The sequence below is a fragment of the Staurois parvus genome, unplaced genomic scaffold (assembly GCF_062004578.1).
Source record: "Staurois parvus isolate SC_StPar_1 unplaced genomic scaffold, SC_StPar_1.0 ptg000165l, whole genome shotgun sequence".
Taxonomy (NCBI): domain Eukaryota; kingdom Metazoa; phylum Chordata; class Amphibia; order Anura; family Ranidae; genus Staurois; species Staurois parvus.
In genome coordinates, this window is record NW_028317961.1 from 2487216 (window position 1) to 2509456 (window position 22241).

General features: G+C 41.4%; 1 protein-coding gene across 6 annotated transcripts in view; it reads left to right on the forward strand.

Annotated features, from left to right (window-relative positions):
- Positions 1 to 22241, forward strand: part of LAMA2 (laminin subunit alpha 2) — a 1220316-nt gene that overhangs the window by 892327 nt on the left and 305748 nt on the right. For all 6 annotated transcript variants that reach the window (XM_089676131.1, XM_089676133.1, XM_089676134.1 and 3 more), the window contains one exon: positions 3878 to 3976. In XM_089676131.1, the coding sequence (XP_089532257.1) occupies positions 3878 to 3976 (99 nt within the window). The remainder of the gene's footprint in view (positions 1 to 3877; positions 3977 to 22241) is intronic.

The following is a 22241-nucleotide window of genomic DNA, read 5'->3' on the forward strand; positions in this document are numbered from 1 at the left end:
GTGGCAAGAGTGGAAAACAGAGACCGCAAGTCATGTTGAAGTTGGGAGTCAGGGACCGTTTCAGAGATGCCACAAACACAAATATTCTGGCAGCACTCCCTGTTTTCTTACTGCAGCTGTTACTAAGTCACAGAATGTTTCAGATTCACATTATACCTGCAGTTTGTCCTCCTGGATATCCACCGTCAGAGAGGGGACCACCGGAGTAGGAAGCAAGACAGAAGGGCAATTGCTTGGTAACACAAATTACTAATCAGTCAATCACATGGCAGCAACTCAATGCATTTAGGCATCTAGACGAGATGAAGATGACTTGCTGAAGTTCAAACTGAGCACCAGAATGAGGAAGAAAGAGGATTTAAGTGACTTTGAACGTGGTATGGTTGTTGGTGCTAGACGAGTTGGTCTGAGTATTAAAAAACTGCTGATCTTCTGGGATTTTTATGCACAATCATCTCTAGTTTTACAGAGAATGGTCTGAAAAAGGGAAAATATCCAGTGAGAGACAGTTGTGTGGATGAAAATGCCTTCTTAATGTCAGAGGTCAGAGGAGAATGGGCATACTGGTTCAAGATGATAGGAAGGCATGCTATCATGTCAATATGAACCAAAATCTCTGAGGAATGTTTCCAACACCTTGTTGAATCTATGCCACAAAGAATTAAGGCAGTTCTGAAGGCAAAAAGGGGTCCAATCCGGTTCTAGCAAGGTGTGCCTAATAAAGGGGCTGGTGAGTGTATATCAGGCCTCACAATTGTATGCACAGGCAAAATTACAGTACCCAAAGTTATAAAGAGGTAGTTTTTTTTAAAGAAAACATCCTATGCACACATTGGCATTTTTGGTTGTCTCCCATGCTCTCCACTGCAGCTAATTAAGCATAGATTATGCTTGATTAGCTTCTTCCCTGGCCATAGCAGCTGGGGAATGACAAATATGAAGCCAGAAATGTTCAGAGATGAGCATTTCTGCTATCATGCACAGCAGAAGAGATTTTGGAACAGATGTTCCCTGATCTCCTCCAGCACTTCATCCTGAACACATTTTTTTGTAGAGCGAGAGAGCCCAGGAACTATGGAGAGGAGGGGCTGATGGAGGGGGGATGGGGGTAAGAGTCAGCACACTGCAAGTACTGTAAACATACTTTTACATTGAACTTTACACTTTTACATTACATTACTTTTACAGTAAACTTTTAAATTAAAGCAGGGAGCAAGCTAAACAAAACAGATGCACACTTACGACTTCTACAGCAACCATAAGCTTGATTTAAGCTCTTTAGACTCTGGATGTGCTATGCATGTCCAGAAAGCTGAAGTAGTTAATGAAGATACTTTGTATTTCTTTGTCAACAATCATTTAACTATGCAGTCATGTTAACTCATAGTTCCACTTACTGGTTTTGACCAAATCACTGGGTTTCTTTAGTATTCTATCTTGCTGATAGCAGTAACCTGTACTGTTCCACAAAGCATGGTTAGTGAGCCAAGTGTAGGTATTAATGACACAAAGCTGTGTGTGCAATCACGGCTACAATCTGACATCAAGGGCTTGTCCCAAAGATGAAACCATTTATCACACCAGTACAGATCTTTTCCTCTCTAAATGGATTTTAAATGCAAAAATAATACTAAGGAGATAAATGAATGCCAAAGCCTATTTATCACAGAACAGTAAATTAAATGTGCATATTTCTTTTTAAAGTGTATATGAAAATATGTGCTTATACTTGACAAATCATAGATACACCTATGAGAACATGATTTGGACAGTTTTTTTAGAGTAATAATTTAGTTCAGGAACTTAGTAACTTATTCCCGATAATGGACTAGTCACTAGCATTGTCTGTGGTCTCTCTGCAGCTGATCCTTCTCTATTATTGTCTTATTATGCCTTGATCTGCACTGTCTCTGTTTAGGAGAGGCCATCTTGGTAGAGGAGCAGAGATTTGATTCCTCACAGAGCTTAACCCCCTCACATTGTCTGGTGATCTAATGACTGGTATGTTAAAAATCAAGATGCAGAGGGGAGGTGCAGAAAGCACAAATCCACAGAATGAATAAAACGGCAGCAGGGAGATGTTGCACCACAGGTCCTCATTTAAAGTTTTCTCTCCTTCAAGGAGAACTGTGAACAGCACTGTAGTGACACAATGCAAATAAACAGCTGGAATACCGTAGGCACAGAATGTGTGCTGTTATTTTTCAAGGGAAGTTTAAGGCAAAAGGTAGATTTTTCAGGGTACTGCTTGGATACAATAAACATCTCTAGATTATCTCTCTACATAGGATAGCAAATTTTCACTTTTTTAAATTCATGTCTACTTTAAATGTTTTGCACACTCTGAACACTTTAATTTGGTTTAATTTGAATGCTATATTTTTTATACACACCAATATTATATCGCTTCTGAATAAGCAGGAGAATATAAATGTTGACTATAAAGAGATTTTCATGACTAGAGTTGAATCAGAGGTGCAGTTAGCTTCATAAAAAGGAATTTTTAGACACTAGAGGATTCTGCATAGTTGATTCATTTTATTTACCGAAAGGCAAACTCCACCTTTTGCTCCATAATACATATTACACCTGTATTTAGGGTGTAACATGTAATGTGGTGCAAATGGAACCCCCAACTCTCGAAACACTTCCCCTCTTTGTCACCCTCCATGATAGCATGCCGGGGTTATCTCTCCTGAAGCTGCTGTCACAGGTATCTGTAAATGAATGAACTACAAGTCTCGCCTGATGGGACCACAGCAGATAGACTTGTAGTTCTTCATGGAACACAAGTGCTGTGATCAACTGACACTTGCTCCAGCTCTCCAACTGTACTCTCCACTCTGCAGTACTTCTGTTTAAGGCAGTATGGGCCCGGGGATGAATTCCCGGAAAGAAAACTGCTTGCATTTGTCCCTTGGCCCATACTGCCTAAATGTACATGCTGCTTAGTGCACCATGTATCCCTGTCCAGCCATAGCTGCCATCAATGTGGCTGAACCATGCACCTCTGCCCTCCAGCCACAACTAAACAGAGCTGCATGTTATGGAATTAAACACCCAGTGTATATGAGGCCATTGAGTAGGGAAGGATCGTAGTCTCTGTCAGGTATTCTATAGTTGGTTGTCGCTCTGCTGGGGAGATTCACCCACACTTTTGTCCTGTGACTACTATCATTGAGACAGAAAGTGATGGGAAATGCAAACCACGTGTAGTATGTTCTATCTTTTATGTGACAGATTTAGTTAAAATAGAATAAGATACATTTTATTATTTTGGTCAACAAAGTGTGATGTTAGGTTTTGACATTTAATTCCTTCCTACCTCAGAAAAATGAGCTTTCATTTTTTTTTTCAGTTCAGGTTCTAGATAACCACAAGCAGTCAAGATATCAAACAATTCTTTTTTTGTGCAATATGGTATAAATGTAGTTTTATACAATACTTTACTTGGGTATTAATTGCAAATAAAAACAGGAATAAGAATTTAACTGTGTTTCTGTCAAATACTGAAGTTCAGAGTTCTGAGATAGGTTTCTATGTTTTTATGCATCTGACAGCAATCCAATAGTTTTTATAATATCAGCATACCCACACAGTAGGATTGACTTGCTGCACAACAGGCACAGCCAATCATAGCAGCCCTGTGTATTCAGACTGCTGTGATGTACCTGTCTACTAATAATCGCACGATGTTTAAGGGTATGTTGAAATCACTGCATGCGTTTTTCTGCTTGCAAATAAACATTTATTATGAATGTATAGTAAGCCTGTCATAACATTGGGGAAATGACAAATTATAGAGAAATAAAGATGCTCTGTGTGCACACAGTTAAAAGCTCCTTCAGTACTGAAATGTGTCTTAATAACTTTTCAGCATTTACTGTCACCTCAACGAGCTCCTGAAAGACTTCTCCAGCTGGCACAGAACAACCAAGATACTCTTGTCATTGAGATAGATGAACTCCTAAACAGGGTAAGAATAAAGAAAAATATCACTAAGCAATTGAAAACTCACACTGTTTATAACCAAGGACAGGAAACAAGTTACACTGCAGTTACATTAGTGTTAATGTATAAAAGAGATTCATTTCTGTCAAAAGAATATATCAATTTATGTAAATTCTGTTATACTTGAATGTCTCTTGGGATTAAAGAAAAAGATTACTGTATAAACAGCTCTCTTTCTTGGTCTTCCCAAAAGCACCTCTTTCTCAGTGTACTGTACTCATACTATATATGTATGTAATATAGTATTATTGAGAAAAAGAGAACAGATTGTGCTAATTGAATATTTATTAAATATTCTAATTAATCTAATTACTAGCTTGAATCATATAATATCAAATCAGATACGTATATGAGTCTGTTTTATTGATCTATTGACGTATATGAGTCTGTTTTATTGATCTATTTTCACGTATCAGACACTATGCTTTCTATATAGTAGATATTACAAAGGGTTATGTGTTGGTCAATGCCGACATCAGTCTATGTGACATACTTACATACTCCAATTGCCAAAAGCCAGGTCTAAAGCTGCCGATATCCAAGGTAGGCAGCATCTGCAGTACTGTATGTGTGCTGATGTGCTGTTCCAAGCTGTTGCAACAGAAGACAGGTCATTATGGGACCTGGTATTATCTTGTTCTATTTCTAAGAGGGTAATTAATACACTTACATAGCATATGGATATACAATCTGTCACTGGTCTCATTAAATTTCCATTTTTACTAACTTTTTGACACATAAAGAAAGAACAATAGTTATATTTACAAAGTTAATTAAAGCTGAACTATGTACTGACATAACATACATACTGTAAATGCTCTTTAAACTTTAATACATCATTAAAGCGGAGGTCCACTCAGAATTAAAAAAAATAAAAGTCAGCAGCTCCAAAAACTGTAGCTGCTGACTTTTAAAAATTGGGTATTCATTCCTTGATCCCATGGTGTCCTCACACCACCCAGGTTGACCAACCGTCCTGTCTCCTTGGCGCCAGCATCTTCAGTGTGGGCACCCGACTGTGTCAGCTTGCGCCTTCACTGCCAAGTGCCCACTGCGCACACACGAGTAGCACTGCACTTTGTGAATGGTCCCATAGTCTTTTGGGACCTGTCACATGTCCCAAAAGACGACGGGAAGGGAGAGGAGGACAATTTCCACTTCCAAACACCTAGGTGGTCACAGCAGAAGTGGGAGCGGGTACCTGTCAAACTCGGGTACCCCTTACCCCCCTCCAGCTCCCCAAAAGGTGCCAATCCTTAATGGGGAGCGGGTGGCAAAGCCTTAAAGATGAACTTCCCCTTTTGCGTGGAGATCTGCTTTAAATATATTTTTAAATGCAAGTTGTGTAGGTACCTGTACTCAACCTGGTATCAGCCTCTTGCAGTTCCTGTATAGCAGAGCTGGAGTGTGAAAGAGGAAGCGGTACAAAAAGCAAATCAGTTCATGTTCTGACAAAAAGTATGCTGATAGGAAGAGAAAACTGCATAGTCACTGCCTGGGGTCAGTTCACTGCTTCCTGGGCTCAGAAAAAGTGGGTTAAATGATATTGGCCATCAGAGTGCAGACGTCTATTGGCTGAAAAAAAACACTCCAGGCGAAATCTTTGAGTTCAAGTTGAATATTGCAGAAAAAAACTAGTGTTCTTTTAATGTATTTTATTGGGCTCTTAATTTTAGTATTTTTATTTCTGGCTTGAGTTCTGCTTTAACCAGCAACCAGGACCATTGCTCCCTGCTTGAGTCTTCAAGCTTCCCTGAGTCTTCCACATCTCCATTTAACAGTTTCTTCTTTTGCATTTTTCAGGGAGGAACCTTTTGTGGTTAAGTATAATTCTATGCAATACTTCACTACCATAATAGCTTACTCCACAAGCAAGGTCCACAAGCATATTTCTGTGACATTTCTTCCTGAGTCTGTCATTGGCTTGCCTGCAGCTGGTTCTGCACATTCAGCTGGGGAGGATGAGTGCAACCCATACCTTTTCAGATGATTGTGCCTAAGGAAGTTTAAGTTTAGTCTGACATACCTCCTAGGCATTTATTTGTTAATGAAGTCACTTGCATCACCTGTGCCCGAACTGTCTACTGTCTAATGCTACTAGTCTGGACTCCATTACTAGTCCTTAAACTGTTTTGTATTTTGAGTGGTCTACTCCAGTTTGTACTGTGGATCTTGCCATTCTCACCTTAACAAGGCATTCATTTACCCTGTTGAGGACCCTCCAATGTTTAGAAAACCAGTTGATAAATGTTTTCAACCCTTTCCATGACCCAGTTCATCCTTACAGGCCTCGCCTTGCAACCGTCATTGCTATTTTTTCATATCCTGTTACCAGACCTTGGTGGTATGGAACACGGATATGACATCAGAGCTCAAATCAGCCTTTACTGATCAATTGGAATTCATGTCTGTTGCCCTACATTATTTTGTTGTTGGGCTTTTGGATGTTATGCATCCCATATCCAGAATGAGTATTCTGTCTGTGCATACACAGAAGTCTCTTCTGAACAATCTTGCACTTCTGAACAACAGTGAAAAAATGCTTACTGTATATGGATTTATGGATACGTGTCTTTTTGGGGTATTTCTGGACTCACTTAGGAATCAATGGGAGGGAAATGTAGCCTTTTGACCTAGCAAAATAATCTAAGCCTAGGGTTGGATTGCCACCTTCCTCAGAAGCTAGGAATAGATCCATTCATTTCTTTAGATCTGTTAGACTTTGTGACCACCTGATCTGGAAGCATATTAGATACATAGCTAAAGGTCTCGATATCCAGGGGCTATGAGCTAGAATTTCTATAACTGTCTCCGACCCACTTCATGTTGTCAAATCTGCCAAAGTCTCCAAATGACTAACATACTTTCACACTGCTCTGAAACAACTGCTCTCTCAGGGAGCCACTGCTATTGTTCCAGAAAAGGAAAGGCTTCCATGTTTTTACTCAGAGGTGTTTACTGCTCCCTAACAAAAGGAATCATTCACTTCATACTGGATCTAAAAACACTCAATATCTTCATTCAAATTCAAATATTCTGCATGGAATTGTCCAAGTAAGTCATTGATTCCATTTATCTGAGAGACTTTCTGGCCTCAAAGGATACCTGCTTGAGTGTCCACATCTTTCAGGCACATCTACGCTACTTCTGTTTTGTTGTGGGCATAGAACACTACTAGTTAATGTTCCTTCCATTTGGCCTGTCTACTGCACCTTGAGTTCTCACCAAGGTGTTAGTCTTTATGATAGCCTTGCTTTACTCACAGGGCATCCCCTTAGTGGGATACCTGGATGATCTCCTACTGAGAGAACAATTAAACACATACTCTATCAGCCAATGTCCAACAAACTGTTCCATCTAGACATGTGTGATTCAGTTCACTATGAATCAAAGTTCGGACAAACTTCTTGTTATTCAGAGATTCAGATATGTCCAAATCTCCAAATCACAACAGTAATGTATTTCAACTAATCCAAAATAAATTATAATAAAACAATACATTCATTTTCATTTGTTTCATTCAGATGACACAATGTGATAGTTTGGACCTTTTGTTAATGTTCGAAGCATCCTAAATAGGAATAGCAATAGGAAATCATGGGGCCCATGTGTCCTTGCTATCACTCAAACCACACCCAAAAAAGCCTATGAAAGGTATCAGGGGCATCTCAGGGGGCCCCTTACTGACCCCAGGCCCTTGGGGAATGCCTGAATGCCAGAATGGTCAGTCTGCCCCTGATTACCGCTCATCCAGTGGACTGACAGATTACCATAGGGACATTCGTTTTGAGCCAGCTTGGCTCAGCGTGGTATACTGTATGTAGCCAAAGCTACCGCACATACAGTATTACCGCACATCCAGCGGGCTGACAGATTAGTAGGTGTACCGTATATTTAAGCAAAATGGCTGGTAGACAAGACCCCATCATGGCATCAGCAAGAAGAAGGGAATATGAAGCCAGTTTCAAACTGAAAGTTGTAAACTTTGCCAAGGAACATAATAACTGTGCTGCTGCAAGACAATATGCAGTAACAAAAAAGATGTCCGAGACTGGAAAGCAAACGAAGATGCATTAAGGAGTATGCCAAGGAGTAAGTGTGCATTAAGAAGAGGCAAGCCACATTGGCCAGAACACGAAAATCATGTAGCAGACATGGTGCATAAGCATCGTCAAAATGGTTATGTAGTGACACGAAACAAGATATGTATGTTTGCACTTCGGTGGGCCAAATCTAACCCAGATCACAGCAAAGGATTTAAGGCCACTGTATCCTGGTGTACTAGGTTCTTGCAAAGGCATAATCTGGTACTGAGGCAAAAGAGCAAAATTGCACAAAAATAACCTGCAGCTATTGATGGCAAAGTAAGTAATTTCCATCGATATGTAGTACAACATGGCTATGCGTTAAGTAATATCGAAAATATGGATGAAACTCCTATGAATTTCGATAGGGTTGGAACAACAGGACATGAGAAGTCCTGTTTTACAGTGGTACTAGCATGTAAAGCTGATGGCGCCAAACTAAGACCAATGATTATTTTTAAAAGAAAAACAATGCCTAAAATCAATTTCCCTGTTGGAGTTTTTGTACCTGTGAATGAAAAAGGCTGGATGGATGAAGAAGGGGTAAAGCTATGGCTTGATAATGTATGGAGTAGGTGACCAGGTGGCCTTCATCGAGAACGTGGCCTACTGTTGAGGGATATGTTCAGGGCTCATTTAACTACCAGCAAAAAGAAAAGGCTGGCAAGAATAAACACAGATGTGGCAGTTATTCCTGCAGGATTGACATCATTGGTACAGCCACTGGATGTGTGCCTAAACAAGCCATTTAAAGATTGCATTTGAGAACATTGGAATGAGTGGATGGTTAGCAGCTAAAAGTCATTCACAAAAGGAGGAAACATGCGTGATCCACAATTGAATGTTTCCTGTAACTTTGTCATAAAAACCTGGAATGATATTGATGCAGAAAAAGTAATCAAGTCTTTCAAGAAGTGTGGCATATCAAATTCATTGGATGGTATGGAGGACTACTACTTGTGGCATGATGAAGGGGAAGCTGAAGTTGAAGCCACACCATCTGATTTGGAATTAGATCCGTATGATGACTGTCTTACAAATGTATCACAAGATGTCATTGATGAACTTATGATGTCAGAGAATTAACATGATGAGGATTTTGAAGGATTTTAAGTACTGGCAAGTCATAACCATTTTAATTAAAATTATTTAAGTCAAATCTGATGTTTTTAAATGATGTTGCCTTGGAAGGGGGGTAGTCTTATATGGTGAGTATAGCCCAAAACCTATGTTTAAACTGGAATATTAGGGGGTCGTCTTATATACCCAGTCGCCTTATACTCCTGCAAATACAGTATTTAGCCCTGTTTCTAGATACTGCTCAGTCCAGAGTTTTTCTTACGCAAGGAAAACTTCTGATTCTCAGCTTCCAAGTGCAGTCTCTATGATTCAAGAGCTATTCTACTCTGTACTTTTGCATAAGACTTCTGGGGTTGGTGGTCACATCATTCAAGGCAGTCAGTTTCACTCAATTCCACACAAGGCTGTTGAAACATCATTTTGGCTATGTGGGACAAGAGGTCTCTGGATTTACCAATTTGTCTGTCACCCAGGAATGGGTTTTCTCTCGCCTTGTGCCCCATCCATCCAGTACTGGAGTTCTGGAAGTCCTTCCTTCCATCTGTCTTGCAGATTCCCATGATGGATCCCAGGCAGAAAGATTGGGGTAGGGGGGGCAGAAACCTGTCAGTGCAGGTTGTTTTGGGTGATATACCCTGATTAAGCCTCTACTGTGTAAGGGCCTTTGCTATTTATAACATTTTATTAAAGTATTGATATTTTGGTCTTTGGTACAGATCTTGCAATAATTTTCAGAGTTGCAGAGCACCAGTGAAACATGGTATATTTGAAGATCATATCACTGTTTATTGTAGAAAACTGGTCCACAGATTTTCTAAGTCAACAACATCTGGATTCAGAGGAATGGTTTCTTCATTGGGATTTTTTTAAGTCTTCTGGCAGGTGTGGAATGCCAGACTTAGACCTGACTTCTGGATTCAACAACAAATGGAGCAAATTTGTCCCTAGATCCGTGGATCCTGTAGCAATAGCAGTGGATGCTCTGGTGACTTCATAAGATCAGTTCAACCTGATCTGTGCCTTTCCCTTTATATCTCATTCCTTATCGCTGAGCAAACTATTGGCGCTTTATAAATACTGTATAATAATAATAATTCCTTATCTGCTCTACAGGATCAAGATGAAGGGTATTACCCTAATTCTCATTGCACCCAACTGGCCCAGGCAAATGTGGTATTCAGACCTCATCAGACTCCTGGCAGACTTTTTGAGGGCTCTCCCGGATAACCAAGAATGGGTTACCACCCTGATTCACTGTTATTGGCCTATACAGACCAGTCCTAAGGCATAGGGCCTATGTGTTTCCATTATTGATTTGCTCCTAAAGAATAGGAAATCGATCTTTCACAAGGCTTACCATCCTAAGCTTTCATCAAGCCAGTTTGAATAAACTTAGACTTGAGTACTTTTTAAGGATATATCTTTGCCCTAGAAATTCTTGCTTACCTTTCTTTTGTTGATAAAAACATTAGTACTGGGTGCTACTCACATAGTTACATCTATGTATTCTTGGTGGGATTTTAACCCAGCTCTGTCAACATTCCAAGAACTGCCATTTTAAACTATAAGGGATTTTTTTCCTGTACACTCTAAATTACAATTTTTTTCTTGTTGTCATTGCCTCAGCTTTCTATCTTTGGTAGAGAACCCCATGCTGTCCTCCACGAGGATAAGGTTGTCTTGAGGATTGGGACCTCCTTTCTTCCTAAAGTGGCAATTTCCTTTTACCTTCACTAGAACATTGTACATCTATCCCTCTGTCTTGCTCAGGTACATTCCAAGGATATTTCCCTCTATGGCTTGGATGTTGTACAAGCTTTAGAGTTTTTGGTCTCTCCCTCCTTGTCACTTCTGAGAGTCCCTGTAAGGTCAGCCTGCCTTTTCCTCCACTATTTTTAGATGGCTTAGGCAGCCTACCTGTAAGACTCCACCTTTTCCTGTAAAGGCACACTCTGCTCGATCAGTATGTGCCTCTTGGGATTCCACCTGGTCTTCTGTTCATACAGTACATTCTCTATGTTTTACTAGGTGGATATTTAGGCCTCTTCAGATGTCAGCTTTGGATGTAAGGTCCTTCAGGCAGCACTGTAAGCTTCATCTAGCATCCAGTGTTAACATTTTGTTGTTTTTTTGTTCCCCTAATATCGTGTTGTTTGTGGTGTTGACCACTCTTTATTTGGACTCCTTTTGACACAGTGGTTTTTTACTACTTCTTTTTTACTTAGTTTAAAAGGGACACAGATCCCACCCCTATGTCTTTATGATCCACTCCAGCTATTGTTTGTCCACAAACCTGAAGCATGATGGGACTGAAAGGGTTATACCTGACTAACAGCTTTGTTTGCCAGTGTCCTATCTCCTGTAGGCACTATAAAATATAAGAAAGGGGTTTTCTGTATCTATGGACTTTGTTTCTTTTTCCCAAACTCATGTTTGAAAGTAATCAAGTTATTTGTATGAAATTTAGGAAACTAAGGACAGTAGGGTTTGATAGTGGTGTCAGAGTACAGTGAAAGTAAGCAGAGCAATTTATTTTTCTGTTGGTGATTATGCTAAAACTTGAATGCTATTGTTACATATTTGATTTGGTAAAAGCTAGAAGTCATGGTTAGCCAAGCCTCGAGATTTATTCTATAACATTTTAATTCCTTCTCAGATATGTTCACAAAAATATAATTATGTAGTTAGAATAGTAGTATAAATTGTTCATGCATGTTTTATATTATTTTTTATATTCAAATATTTTTATTGAAAGGTTTTTGAACATACAGAAAAGAATAAACAGGGTAAATGAGGATATCAAGTTCACTTAGGAATGCATAGTACACACAAACATAGATATGCGTGAAGGATCCCCACCGATAGGCCGGGGATTTTTTTAGAATCCAGGTGTTACATGAGAGGTATGCTCATTGTTGAGTGAACTTTCTCGAGGTAACTAGGTTTAATTGAAGAAGAGATATGAATTGGAATAGGGGGGGAAGAAACAGGAGGGGGGCGGCACAAAAGAATACTCGTTTGTTTATATATATAAGATCGGGTCAAAGTAGTAATCATTTTACGGAGCAGTTAGGATGTTTCAACCATCGAGACCATAGAGCTGTAAATTTATGGGAAGATGAGTTGTGGGAGGCTATTCTTCTTTCCATTTCACATTGGAGATTTAGGTCTAGAAAGAGGCGAGACAGGAGGGGGGTAGTATTAGAGCGCCATAATCTGGTAATGTTGGTTTTTGCAGCTGCTAAGGTATGTAGAATAATGGTCCGTGAATTTATGGGGAATTTATCTATGCCAATATGTAGGAGAGCTAAAGCGGGGTTTGGAGTAATTGACGTATCTGTAATTGAGGATAGTATGGTAAAGACTTTGTTCCAGTAAGATTTAATTGACTTACAGTTCCAAAGTATATGAAAAAGTGAACCAGCCTCACCACAATGTCTCCAGCAAGCTTGCGAGTGTTGTGGGTAAAATAATGATAGTTTAGTAGGGGTCAGATACCATTCGTGTAGGATTTTTAGATAAGTTTCCCAGTGGGAGGAACATTTTGAGGCTTTGTAGGTAATAGTGAATGTTTTTTCCCATAAATCAGGGGAAAAGGATTGATGTAAGTTTCTCTCCCAGTTGGTTAAGGAAGATGTGTACGTTGTGAATTGCTTTTCAATTATAAAGGTGTAGAATGCGGAAATTCCTTTCCTTGGGTAGGTGGTTCTATGAAAGAAATGATTGACCGGCGCAGGGATTTCCAAGGTAAGTGGGATATTAGTTTTACAGAGCGCATGGGCTATGCGGATATAAGTAAATTGTTCGTTGTCCGGTAGGTGGAATTTATTTTGGATGACGTGGAAGGAATCTAGTGTATTAGAGGTGTATATGTCTTGAATATGGAGTATGCCAAGGGCCGTTCATATTTTTAAGTTTAAATTGGGAATGAGGTGGAGAAGAGATGATAGTGGGGTAAGAATTTGGACATTATGGTTCCCCGGTTTGTTGTATTCAATAAAGTCATACCAGGCTGTTAAGGAGGCCTTGATACATGGATGTTTGTGGTGCGTTGGAGTATAAACAGTACGGGGTAGAAACAGTGTGTGTTAAAACATGTGGGTGGTACAAAGATGTTTCCAAGGTGGTCCATATTTTTTCAGGGGAAGGGTGCCACCAGAAGAAGAGCTGGTCCAGTAGGACAGCTTGGTAGTAGGATTTCACATGTGGAAGGCCTGCTCCCCCTCTGGAGGTAGGGCGTATTAGTAGATTCGTAGTGCATCTAGGTTTTTTTAAGTTCCATAAGAATTTATTTAAAATCACCTGGAGTTTGGTGAAATAAGAGTAGGGGACTGGAATAGGTAGTGTTCGAAAGACGTAAAGTATTTTAGGAAGTATACACATTTTTAGGGTTGCTATTCTACCTAGTGTCGATAGGGTAGTAGTGCGAAGGCTTTTGAGTTCTTGTGGAATAGATTCAAGAAGCGGTCTGTAATTAACCGTGTAGAGTTGGCCAGTGTTGGCAGTGAGTTTAATCCCCAAATATGGGATACTGTAGTTTTCCCAAGTAAAGGGGAACTGTTTAGAAAGTAATTCTTGAGTTATAGGTGGCGTGAATAGATTTAAAATTGATGATTTAGGTTCATTAAGTTTATAGTATGAAACCGCGGAATAATCAGTAATATGTGTACGTATCGTCTGAAGAGATTTATATGGATTCGTGACTATCAGTATGATGTCATCTGCAAAGAGACTAATTTTATGTTCAGTAGATTGATATTTGACTCCCGTGAACTTTGGGTCGTTTCTGAGCTTGGTCGCTAGCGGTTCTATTAGTAAGGCGAAAATTAGGGGGGATAAGGGGCACCCTTGTCTGGTTCCATTGGAGATGGAGAAGGGTTTTGAAAGTGTGCCATTAGTTAAGACTCTAGCTGACGGTTGAGAGTAAAGGGCGAGAATCGCCGATAGTATCCAACCAGTAATGCCAAATTTTTGTAGTGTAAGTGTCATGATTTGCCAGTGAATCCTATCGAAAGCCTTTTCCGCATCTAGTGATAAAAGGAGAGAGGGACGTCTATCAGTTTCTAGATGGTGCAGAAGAGATATTATTCGTCTGGTAGCATCTGGGGCCTGTCTTCCGGGTATAAAACCAACTTGATCTGGGTGTATCAGTTTAGGCAGATAAGGGAACAGTCGTTGGGCAATTAATTTGGCGTATATTTTAATGTCAGTGTTGATTAGTGAGATTGGCCTATAATTTTGAGTGAGTTGTGCGTCTTTACCCTGTTTCGGGATAGTAGTGATTATCGACTGCAACATGTCAGAAGGAAATTTACCGTTAGATGCAGCATGATTATACAGGGCAGATAGATGCGTCTTAAGGTCAGGTGCAAATGTTTTGTAGTATTCATTAGTGAATCCGTCATTTCCTGGCGATTTGTTTAGAGGTAAAGTAGAGATAATTTTTTCAATTTCTGCCGATAAGAATGGCGCCGATAGAGATTCTAGTTGAGAGGGTGTGATATGGGCGAGATTAGAGTTATGTAGGAAACTTTCTATAGTGGAAATTGTGGGTTGAATTGTATTTGGGTCGTCTTTTATATTATATAACTTTTGATAGTATGTTGCAAAAGCATTGGCTATATCTTGTGGGTTCGCAAGAGGTGAGCGCGTGGTCGGGTGTTGTAGCGTAGAAATTTTTGTCTTGAGTCGTTTTTGTTTAATGATCTTAGCAAGAAGAGAACTTGCTTTATTACCTAATGCATAAAATTTGGTCTTCGTTTTTTGGAGATTGGTGTCATATGAGTGGAGTAAAAGGTTGCGCAGTTCGTTTCTTTCTCGGTTTAGAGTCGCGGAGGTGGTGGCATTAGGGTTATTTTTGTTGAGTTCTTCATTAAGTTTAATGGAAGTTAAAAGTTGGTCAATTTGTTGGGAGCGCCGTTTTTTTATACGCGAGTTTAATTGTATGAGGATACCTCTCATGTAGGCCTTATATGTTTGCCAGAGTGTGGTGATTGAAATGTCCGGAGTGGTGTTGGTATCAAAAAATAGATTGTGAGCTTCTAGAATATGCTTCTGGTTATCCGGGAATTTTGGGAGTGGCGAATTAAGTCTCCAGATCGGCGGAAGTGCCGAACGTCTATCATCATCTAGGGATAGGCTGATTGGAGCATGATCTGACCAAGTAATGATGCCAATGTTTGATGAGGTCGCTTGTTGTAGTGTCCATTTATCGGTGATAAACATATCTATCCTTGAGTAGGAGAGATGTGCAGGGGAGTAGTAAGTGTAATCTCTTTCGGAGCCATGGTGGCATCTCCAGATGTCATATAAGTCGTGGTCATGTAGAAATTGATTAAAGGTATATTTAGTAGGTTGTTTCTTAGAGGAAGAATCAACAAGTGGGTTGCTCATTATGTTGAGATCTCCGCCAATTATGAGTCTGCCTTGTTTCTGGGAAGAGATAGTTTTGTATAGTGTCCGATAAAATTGAACTTGGTTGATGTTCGGGCCATAGACATTCACCAGTGTGTGAGTTATGTCATTAATCTTGCAGATAAGGATGTGAAAGCGTCCAAATGGATCAGCTATTTGCGAGATAAGGCGAAAGGGGAGGGAATCGCTAATGGCTGTGATGACTCCGTTTTTCTTCTTGGGGTTGGTTGACATAAATACTTGTGAGAAGTGGTGGAGGTGTAGCTTGGGTATTTTTTCAGTGGCGAAATGGGTTTCCTGTATGAAGAAAATGTCAGCTTGAGACTTCCGGGTTTCCTTAAGGAGTAATGATCTCTTAAAAGGGGAGTTTAGGCCTCTGACATTGAGAGATGTTATATTAATCATTTGTAAGCAATTATGCGTTGAGAGTATAGCGTCAGGATGTTGTTTAGGAGGATGAAGATTCGGTGACTTCCCAAGAACGAGAGTGGGTAGTATACTTGTGATATCAGTATGGCTCGAATTCCGGTCATGGAAATGTGGTGCCTTGTAGACTCTGAAAATGCGAATGTAGAGGTAAGAAGGAGTAGTCGATGGTGCCGTAAAGGAGGGGAAGTGAAGACAAACAAAGTAATAAAAATAGTCCTGTATAAAAAGCAGGTAGGCCAAGTAGCCAACAGCGCTACTTTATACTTGGGGGGTAGAAATGGGCTTTGACCACGGAGAGGGTCATGCCAAACAAAAATAAGTAGAACAGTCATTTTCAGATGAGGGCCGATCGCCAGACTTTTGGACATTAATCATAGGCCCCTTGGGGGGTAGGACAGGTGTATGCACCTGGAACATATCATGTGATCTCTCAGGTTGCTTCCATGTGTTGGACAGAATTGGGAATATTATCCTGTGTATCTGTAGGAAGAATGTTCCATGTTTTAAGTAGATCGATGCCTGCTTCTAGGTTCTTAACTGTGAATATTCTGTCTTGTCGCCGCACGATTAGTTTGGTTGGGAAACCCCATTGGTATGGTATACCATGATTTCTTAGGGCCTTGGAGATGGAAATCATTTTTTCCTATTGAAGAGCATGGCTTTGGATAGGTCCGCATATAGGCGGAGATTTGCGTGAGATGGTGGGAGAGGAGGCATGCTTCTGACTGCTTGCATTATTCTTTCTTTAACGTGGTAGAAGTGTACTCTGATTAGTACATCTCTGGGGATTGAAGCTGATAAAAACTCTGGCTTGGGCAACCGGTGGGCTCGATCTATCGCAAGCTCTATGTCCGGGAGCGTTGGGAGGAGTAGTTTGACGTATTGTTGTAGGTAGGGAAGTAGGTTCTCACCCGTTACTGATTCAGGGATCCCTCTAATTTTAATGTTGTTGCGTCGAGAGCGATCTTCCAGGTCAGCTAATTTTAAGTTAATTTGTTCGATGTCAGACGAGTGATCCGCATGTGCGTCAAGCAAATCGTTGTGGGCCGTTATTATGTCACCCAAGCTGTTTTCAATGTGGCCTATTCTGCGCTCCTGGTGCTGTACCGCATTAGAAATTTGGTTTAAAGATACAAATATGTCATTTTGCAGGGATTGGCGCAAAGACGTCAGCATGTTCTTCATTGTCACCTCTGTGAGCGGTTGGTCGGTGGCAGGAAATGCCCCTATGTCAGGGAGGTCTATAGTGGGGGATGGAGGTAGGAAATTTATGGCCTGGCAGGGAGGGTCCTGGTCCTGGTCCAAACGGGGTCTGGATTTGGCAGGGCTACTAGATGTAGGGGACAAGGGGGGTGACAACTCACCAGGGTCCCCTGGATATAGCGATGCCTGGAGCCTCGGGTCTCTGTGCTGGGCTCTGTGTTCCTCCCCCTCGTGTCTGCCGTCTCCTCTCCCACTGCTGCTGCGGCCGCCATCTTGGCTTCCCAAGGCAGGGAAGAAACTAGTGAGTTTCCGGGGTTCTCCTCCTGTGGGGCATGGCTGCTGATGTGCGGGCAGGTGTCCTGGAGATCATGGGGTGGTTTGCTACCCCCGAAGCCGGTGAGTGCCGGGTTACTGCTGGCGGGTGGACGGAGCGGTTCTCAATACGCGTCCATCGCGTAGCCGGCCGCGCATGCGCCCCTCATGTTGTATATTATTTTTAACCATGTAGTGAGCATAACAGTTAACTGCATTCTTTATGTATTCATGAGTTATTGCACTCTTTCGTGCAACACAACTAAATGTGTTTTACGATAGAAAAATGAATGCAGTTCTTCTACCTCTTAATTTGTATCACTATTTCTTTTTCTGTAGTACTGTTTTTACAATATGGTAATAATTGTTACATTTTACTGTGTATTTTTTCTGTATGCATTTTCATAGAATTTATGAGGTCATCAAATCAAAATTTATTACTCAGTGTAGTAGTGTGCATTGTTAGATGAGAACTGTTTGGGCAAAAATCACAGCATACTTATACTTTATCAAGATACAGTATGTGTACTGGTTATTCATTGTGATTCTCAAAATGAACCATACTTTACATAGTTTGCAAATTTCTTTAGCATACCTGTATTAGTTTGTAGCTGGTGACATACTGATGCTGTTAACACTGCAGTCACCACTATAATATTATATACATAGAGATTCTGTACAGTGGGGAAAATAAATATTTGATCCTCTGCAAATTTTGTAAGTTTTCCCACTTACAAATAAATGAAGGGTCTATAATTCTTATCATAGGTGTATTTTAAATGATAGAGACAAAATATCAACCAAAAATCCAGAAAAGAAACACATGATACAAATGTTTTAAATTGAGTTGCAGTTCAGTGAGTAAAATAAGTATTTGATCCCCAAGCAACTTGGTGGAGAAACAGTTGTTGGCAAGCACAGAGGTAAGACATTTCTTTTAGTTGGTTACCAGGTATGCACACATCTCAGGAGGGATTTTGGTTCAATCTTCTTTACAGATCTTCTCTAAATTCTTAAGGTTGTCACTTGGCAACTCGAAGTTTCAGCTCACCCCATACATTTTCTAAAGGTTTAAAGTCTGGAGACTGCCTAGGCCACTCCATGACCTTAGTGTGCTTCTTCTTGAGCCACTCCTTTGTTGCCTTGGTTGTATGTTTTGTGTCATTGCCATGCTGGAAGACCCATCCATGACCCATCTTCAGTGTTCTGGCTGAGGGAAGAAAGTTCTCATCCAAAATTTTCCAATACATTGCCCCATCCATTGGCCCCCCAATGCGACAAAGTTGGCCTGTACCTTTAGCAGAGATACAACCCCAAAGTATAATGTTACCACATCCGTGCTTGACTGTAGGGATGGTATAAGGGATTTCCGGCAAGATGAATCGCGATTAGAAAAACGCATGCGCATAGGAACTCCTGGAGAAGAGTTGTCGGTTGTGCGCATGCGCGCATAGATCGCGCACACGCACGGCTAAGATTGGCGCCAGACAGCCTATTTAAAGAGTGTCTCTGCCCATGTTAGATGCTGACTGGTCTTCAGCTCCCCCGTGTCCTGCTTGTTCCTGTGTGATTCCTTTGTTGCTGACCCGGCTTGTTCCTCACCTGACTCTGCTCTCCTGATTGATACTGGTTCCTGACTTCTGTTCCAGAACTTGCCTTTTCTTCTGATTCTGTACCGTGCTGCCCGACTGTTGATGACCTTGGCTATTCCCATGACACTGCTCCTGTCTCTTACCCTCACTACCTGCCTTGCTCTGGTGCACTCCTGGCAAGCTACAAGACCTGCTCTGCTTGTTACTACTGTGCCTGAATCAGAAGATCATCAGTCTTCCAGAGTCATCATCTGCAAAAGCTGCAAAAAACAACTACTGGCGCTCTTGTATCCTGGATCCTAGACTCCCTCTGTTCCAACTCCAGTGGGGTCAGGGCTAGTGACACAAGTGAGGCTGACCTCGTCATTTCAGTCTCCCATCAGTTACGTGACAGATGGTGTTCTTAGGGTCACAGTCAGCATTTTTCTTCCTCCAAACACGGCAAGTCGAGTTGATGCAAAAGAGCTCGATTTTGGTCTCATCTGACCACAGCACTTTCTCGAAATCCTTCTTTGAATCATTTAGATGTTCATTGGCAAACATCAGATGGTCCTGTACATGTTCCTTCTTGAGGATGGGGGCCTTGTGGGTGCTGTAGGATTTCAATTCATGGCGGCGTATTGTGTTACCAGTGGTTTGTTTTTTGACTGTGGTCCCAACTGCCTTGAGATCATTCACAAGCTCCTCCTGTGTAGTTCTGGGCTGATCCCTTTCTTACCCCATGAGGCAAAATCTTGCACGGAGCTCCAGACCGAAAGCGATTCATGGTTATTTCTTCCATTTGCAAATAATCGCTCCAACAGTTGTCTCCTTTTCACCAAGCTTGTTGCTGATGGTCTTGTAGTCCATTCTAGCCTTGTGCAGGTCTACAATCTTGTCCCAGATGTCCTTTGACAGCTTTTTGGTCTTGCCTATGGTGTTGCCCAAGAAAGAGATTCTGTGGACAGGTGTTTATACACATAGCGAGTTGTCATTAGGAGCACCTTCTTAAATTGACAGGACTAATCTGTGTAGCACATAATCACACAGCCAGTCTGTGGGAGCCAGAATTATTGTTGGTTGGTAGGGGATCAAATACTTATTTTATACACTGAACTGCAACTCAGTTTATAACTTTTGTATCATGTATTTTTTCTGGATTTTTGTTTGATAATCTGTCTCTATTATTTAAAATACACCTTTGATAAATATTAGAGACCCTTCATTTCTTTATAAATGGGCAAACTTACAAAATCAGCAGGGGATCAAATAGTTATTTTCCCCACTGTACAGAATCTCTGTGTATATACTTTATAGTAGTGACTGCAGTGTTAACAGCAACTATTAATAACTAATAACTATTTTCCCCACTATATATTGATCACTTTGCTAATACAAGGGAGCTGTGAAGTATCAGTGTGGGAAATATGAAAGGATCTGTTCCCATGCCTGCATACTAAACTGCACCAGTTTAGTATGCAGATAGCTCTACTTTCCGGCTGCAAAGAGCTGGTGCACAGGTGATACTTTATTCATGTCACTGCTCCATGCTGCAGTACAGTGACATGTGATGCCTTCCTGTATTCTGCAATAAGTTGAGGCATATATGTAATTTATTGCAGCTTACTGCACTGCTGGGGTGCACTGCATTGTGAGCGGAACAAATAGAAAACAAGTTTTCTCTGTGAGTCCTAGCAGTGACCTTTGTTTATCCAGTGCAGTAAAATGCAGGTCACCATAGTATAGGTATGTAAATAGGGTCTTAATGTTCCAATAGTAACAAATTCCTGAATGAATGGATGTCCCTCTTATCTTCAAGTAGCTGTGCCAAGATAATCTCTTAAATTAGAGAAAACAAGAATCAAAAATACAAAAGGAGGGGGTGCTTCTAAGGGTAGTAACTAGAGATGAGCGAATTATTCAAAAATTCGGTTCGGCTGATTCGCCGAATTCGCCGCATAAATTCGCTTCGAGCCGAATATATTCGCTGCGAATTTAACTTATAAAAAGGGTGTTTCTAGGCTTCAGAGAGCCTTTATATTAGTGCAGAACACTGTACCTTTAATTTAAATGCCCTTGGAGTCTGCTGGGGAAGAGAAATAATACTGTCAGTCAGTATGACATGCAGATGAGTGCCGTCGATCTTAGAATCACCGCACACTTCACTCATTTGGGCAGTCACGGGGCCAGAGCCACAGTGTGGCGGTGGAGGCAGCAGCAATGGGAGGCCATACAGCACCCTATGACAAAATGGAACCCACCAGCAGTGTGAGGAGACCTGAAAGTGGCACATGGCAGAGTGTGACGATGGAGACAGCAGCAATGGGAGGCCGTACAGGGACCCATGACACACTCTGGACCTGGCAGCAGCATGAGGAGGCAGTACAGGGGCCCATGACAGATTACGGGCCTGGCAGCAGCATGAGGAGTCGGTACGGGGGCCCATGGCAGATTACGGGCCTGGCAGCAGCATGAGGAGGCGGTACAGGGGCCCATGGCAGAGTGGCGGAGCGTAAGCAGCTAAAATTGAAGGCCATACAGAGGCCTATGTTAAAAAGTCCCCCCAGCAGCAGCGTGGGGAGACGACTATCAAGAGTCCAATGGCAGAGTGGCGGAGCAGAAGCAGCTTCAATTGAAGGCCATACACAGGCCTAGGTTTAAAAGTCCCTCACAGTTAATTCCAATAACGAACTCTACTCCTCCGTGCAATCTACTTACGAGACCCTGGGCAGGTCTGGGTCCAATTTGTGGTAGAGACTGGTTTTGTTCAGCCATGCTTGAGCGAGTAATAACAGGTCTGTGCTGTCCTTTGGTGTCTGGCTTAATGCGCACAACACTGAACGTCCCAGCGTTTGTCAACAATTTGCCGTTAAGTGATGCAAAACCGCTGAACCACGTTCATGAGGAGCCGGTACAGGGGGCCATGAATCAGTATGGACCTGGCAGCAGCGTGAGCAGACGACAGAGGCACATGGCGCAGGGTGGCGGTGTAGGCAGCATTATTCTGAAGCCATACACAGGCCTAGGTTAAAAAGCGGAAGCCGTCAGCAGCGTGAGCAGACGACAGAGACACATGGCACAGGGTGGCGGTGGATGCAGCAGTATTCGGAAGCCAAACACAGGCCTCAGTTAAAAA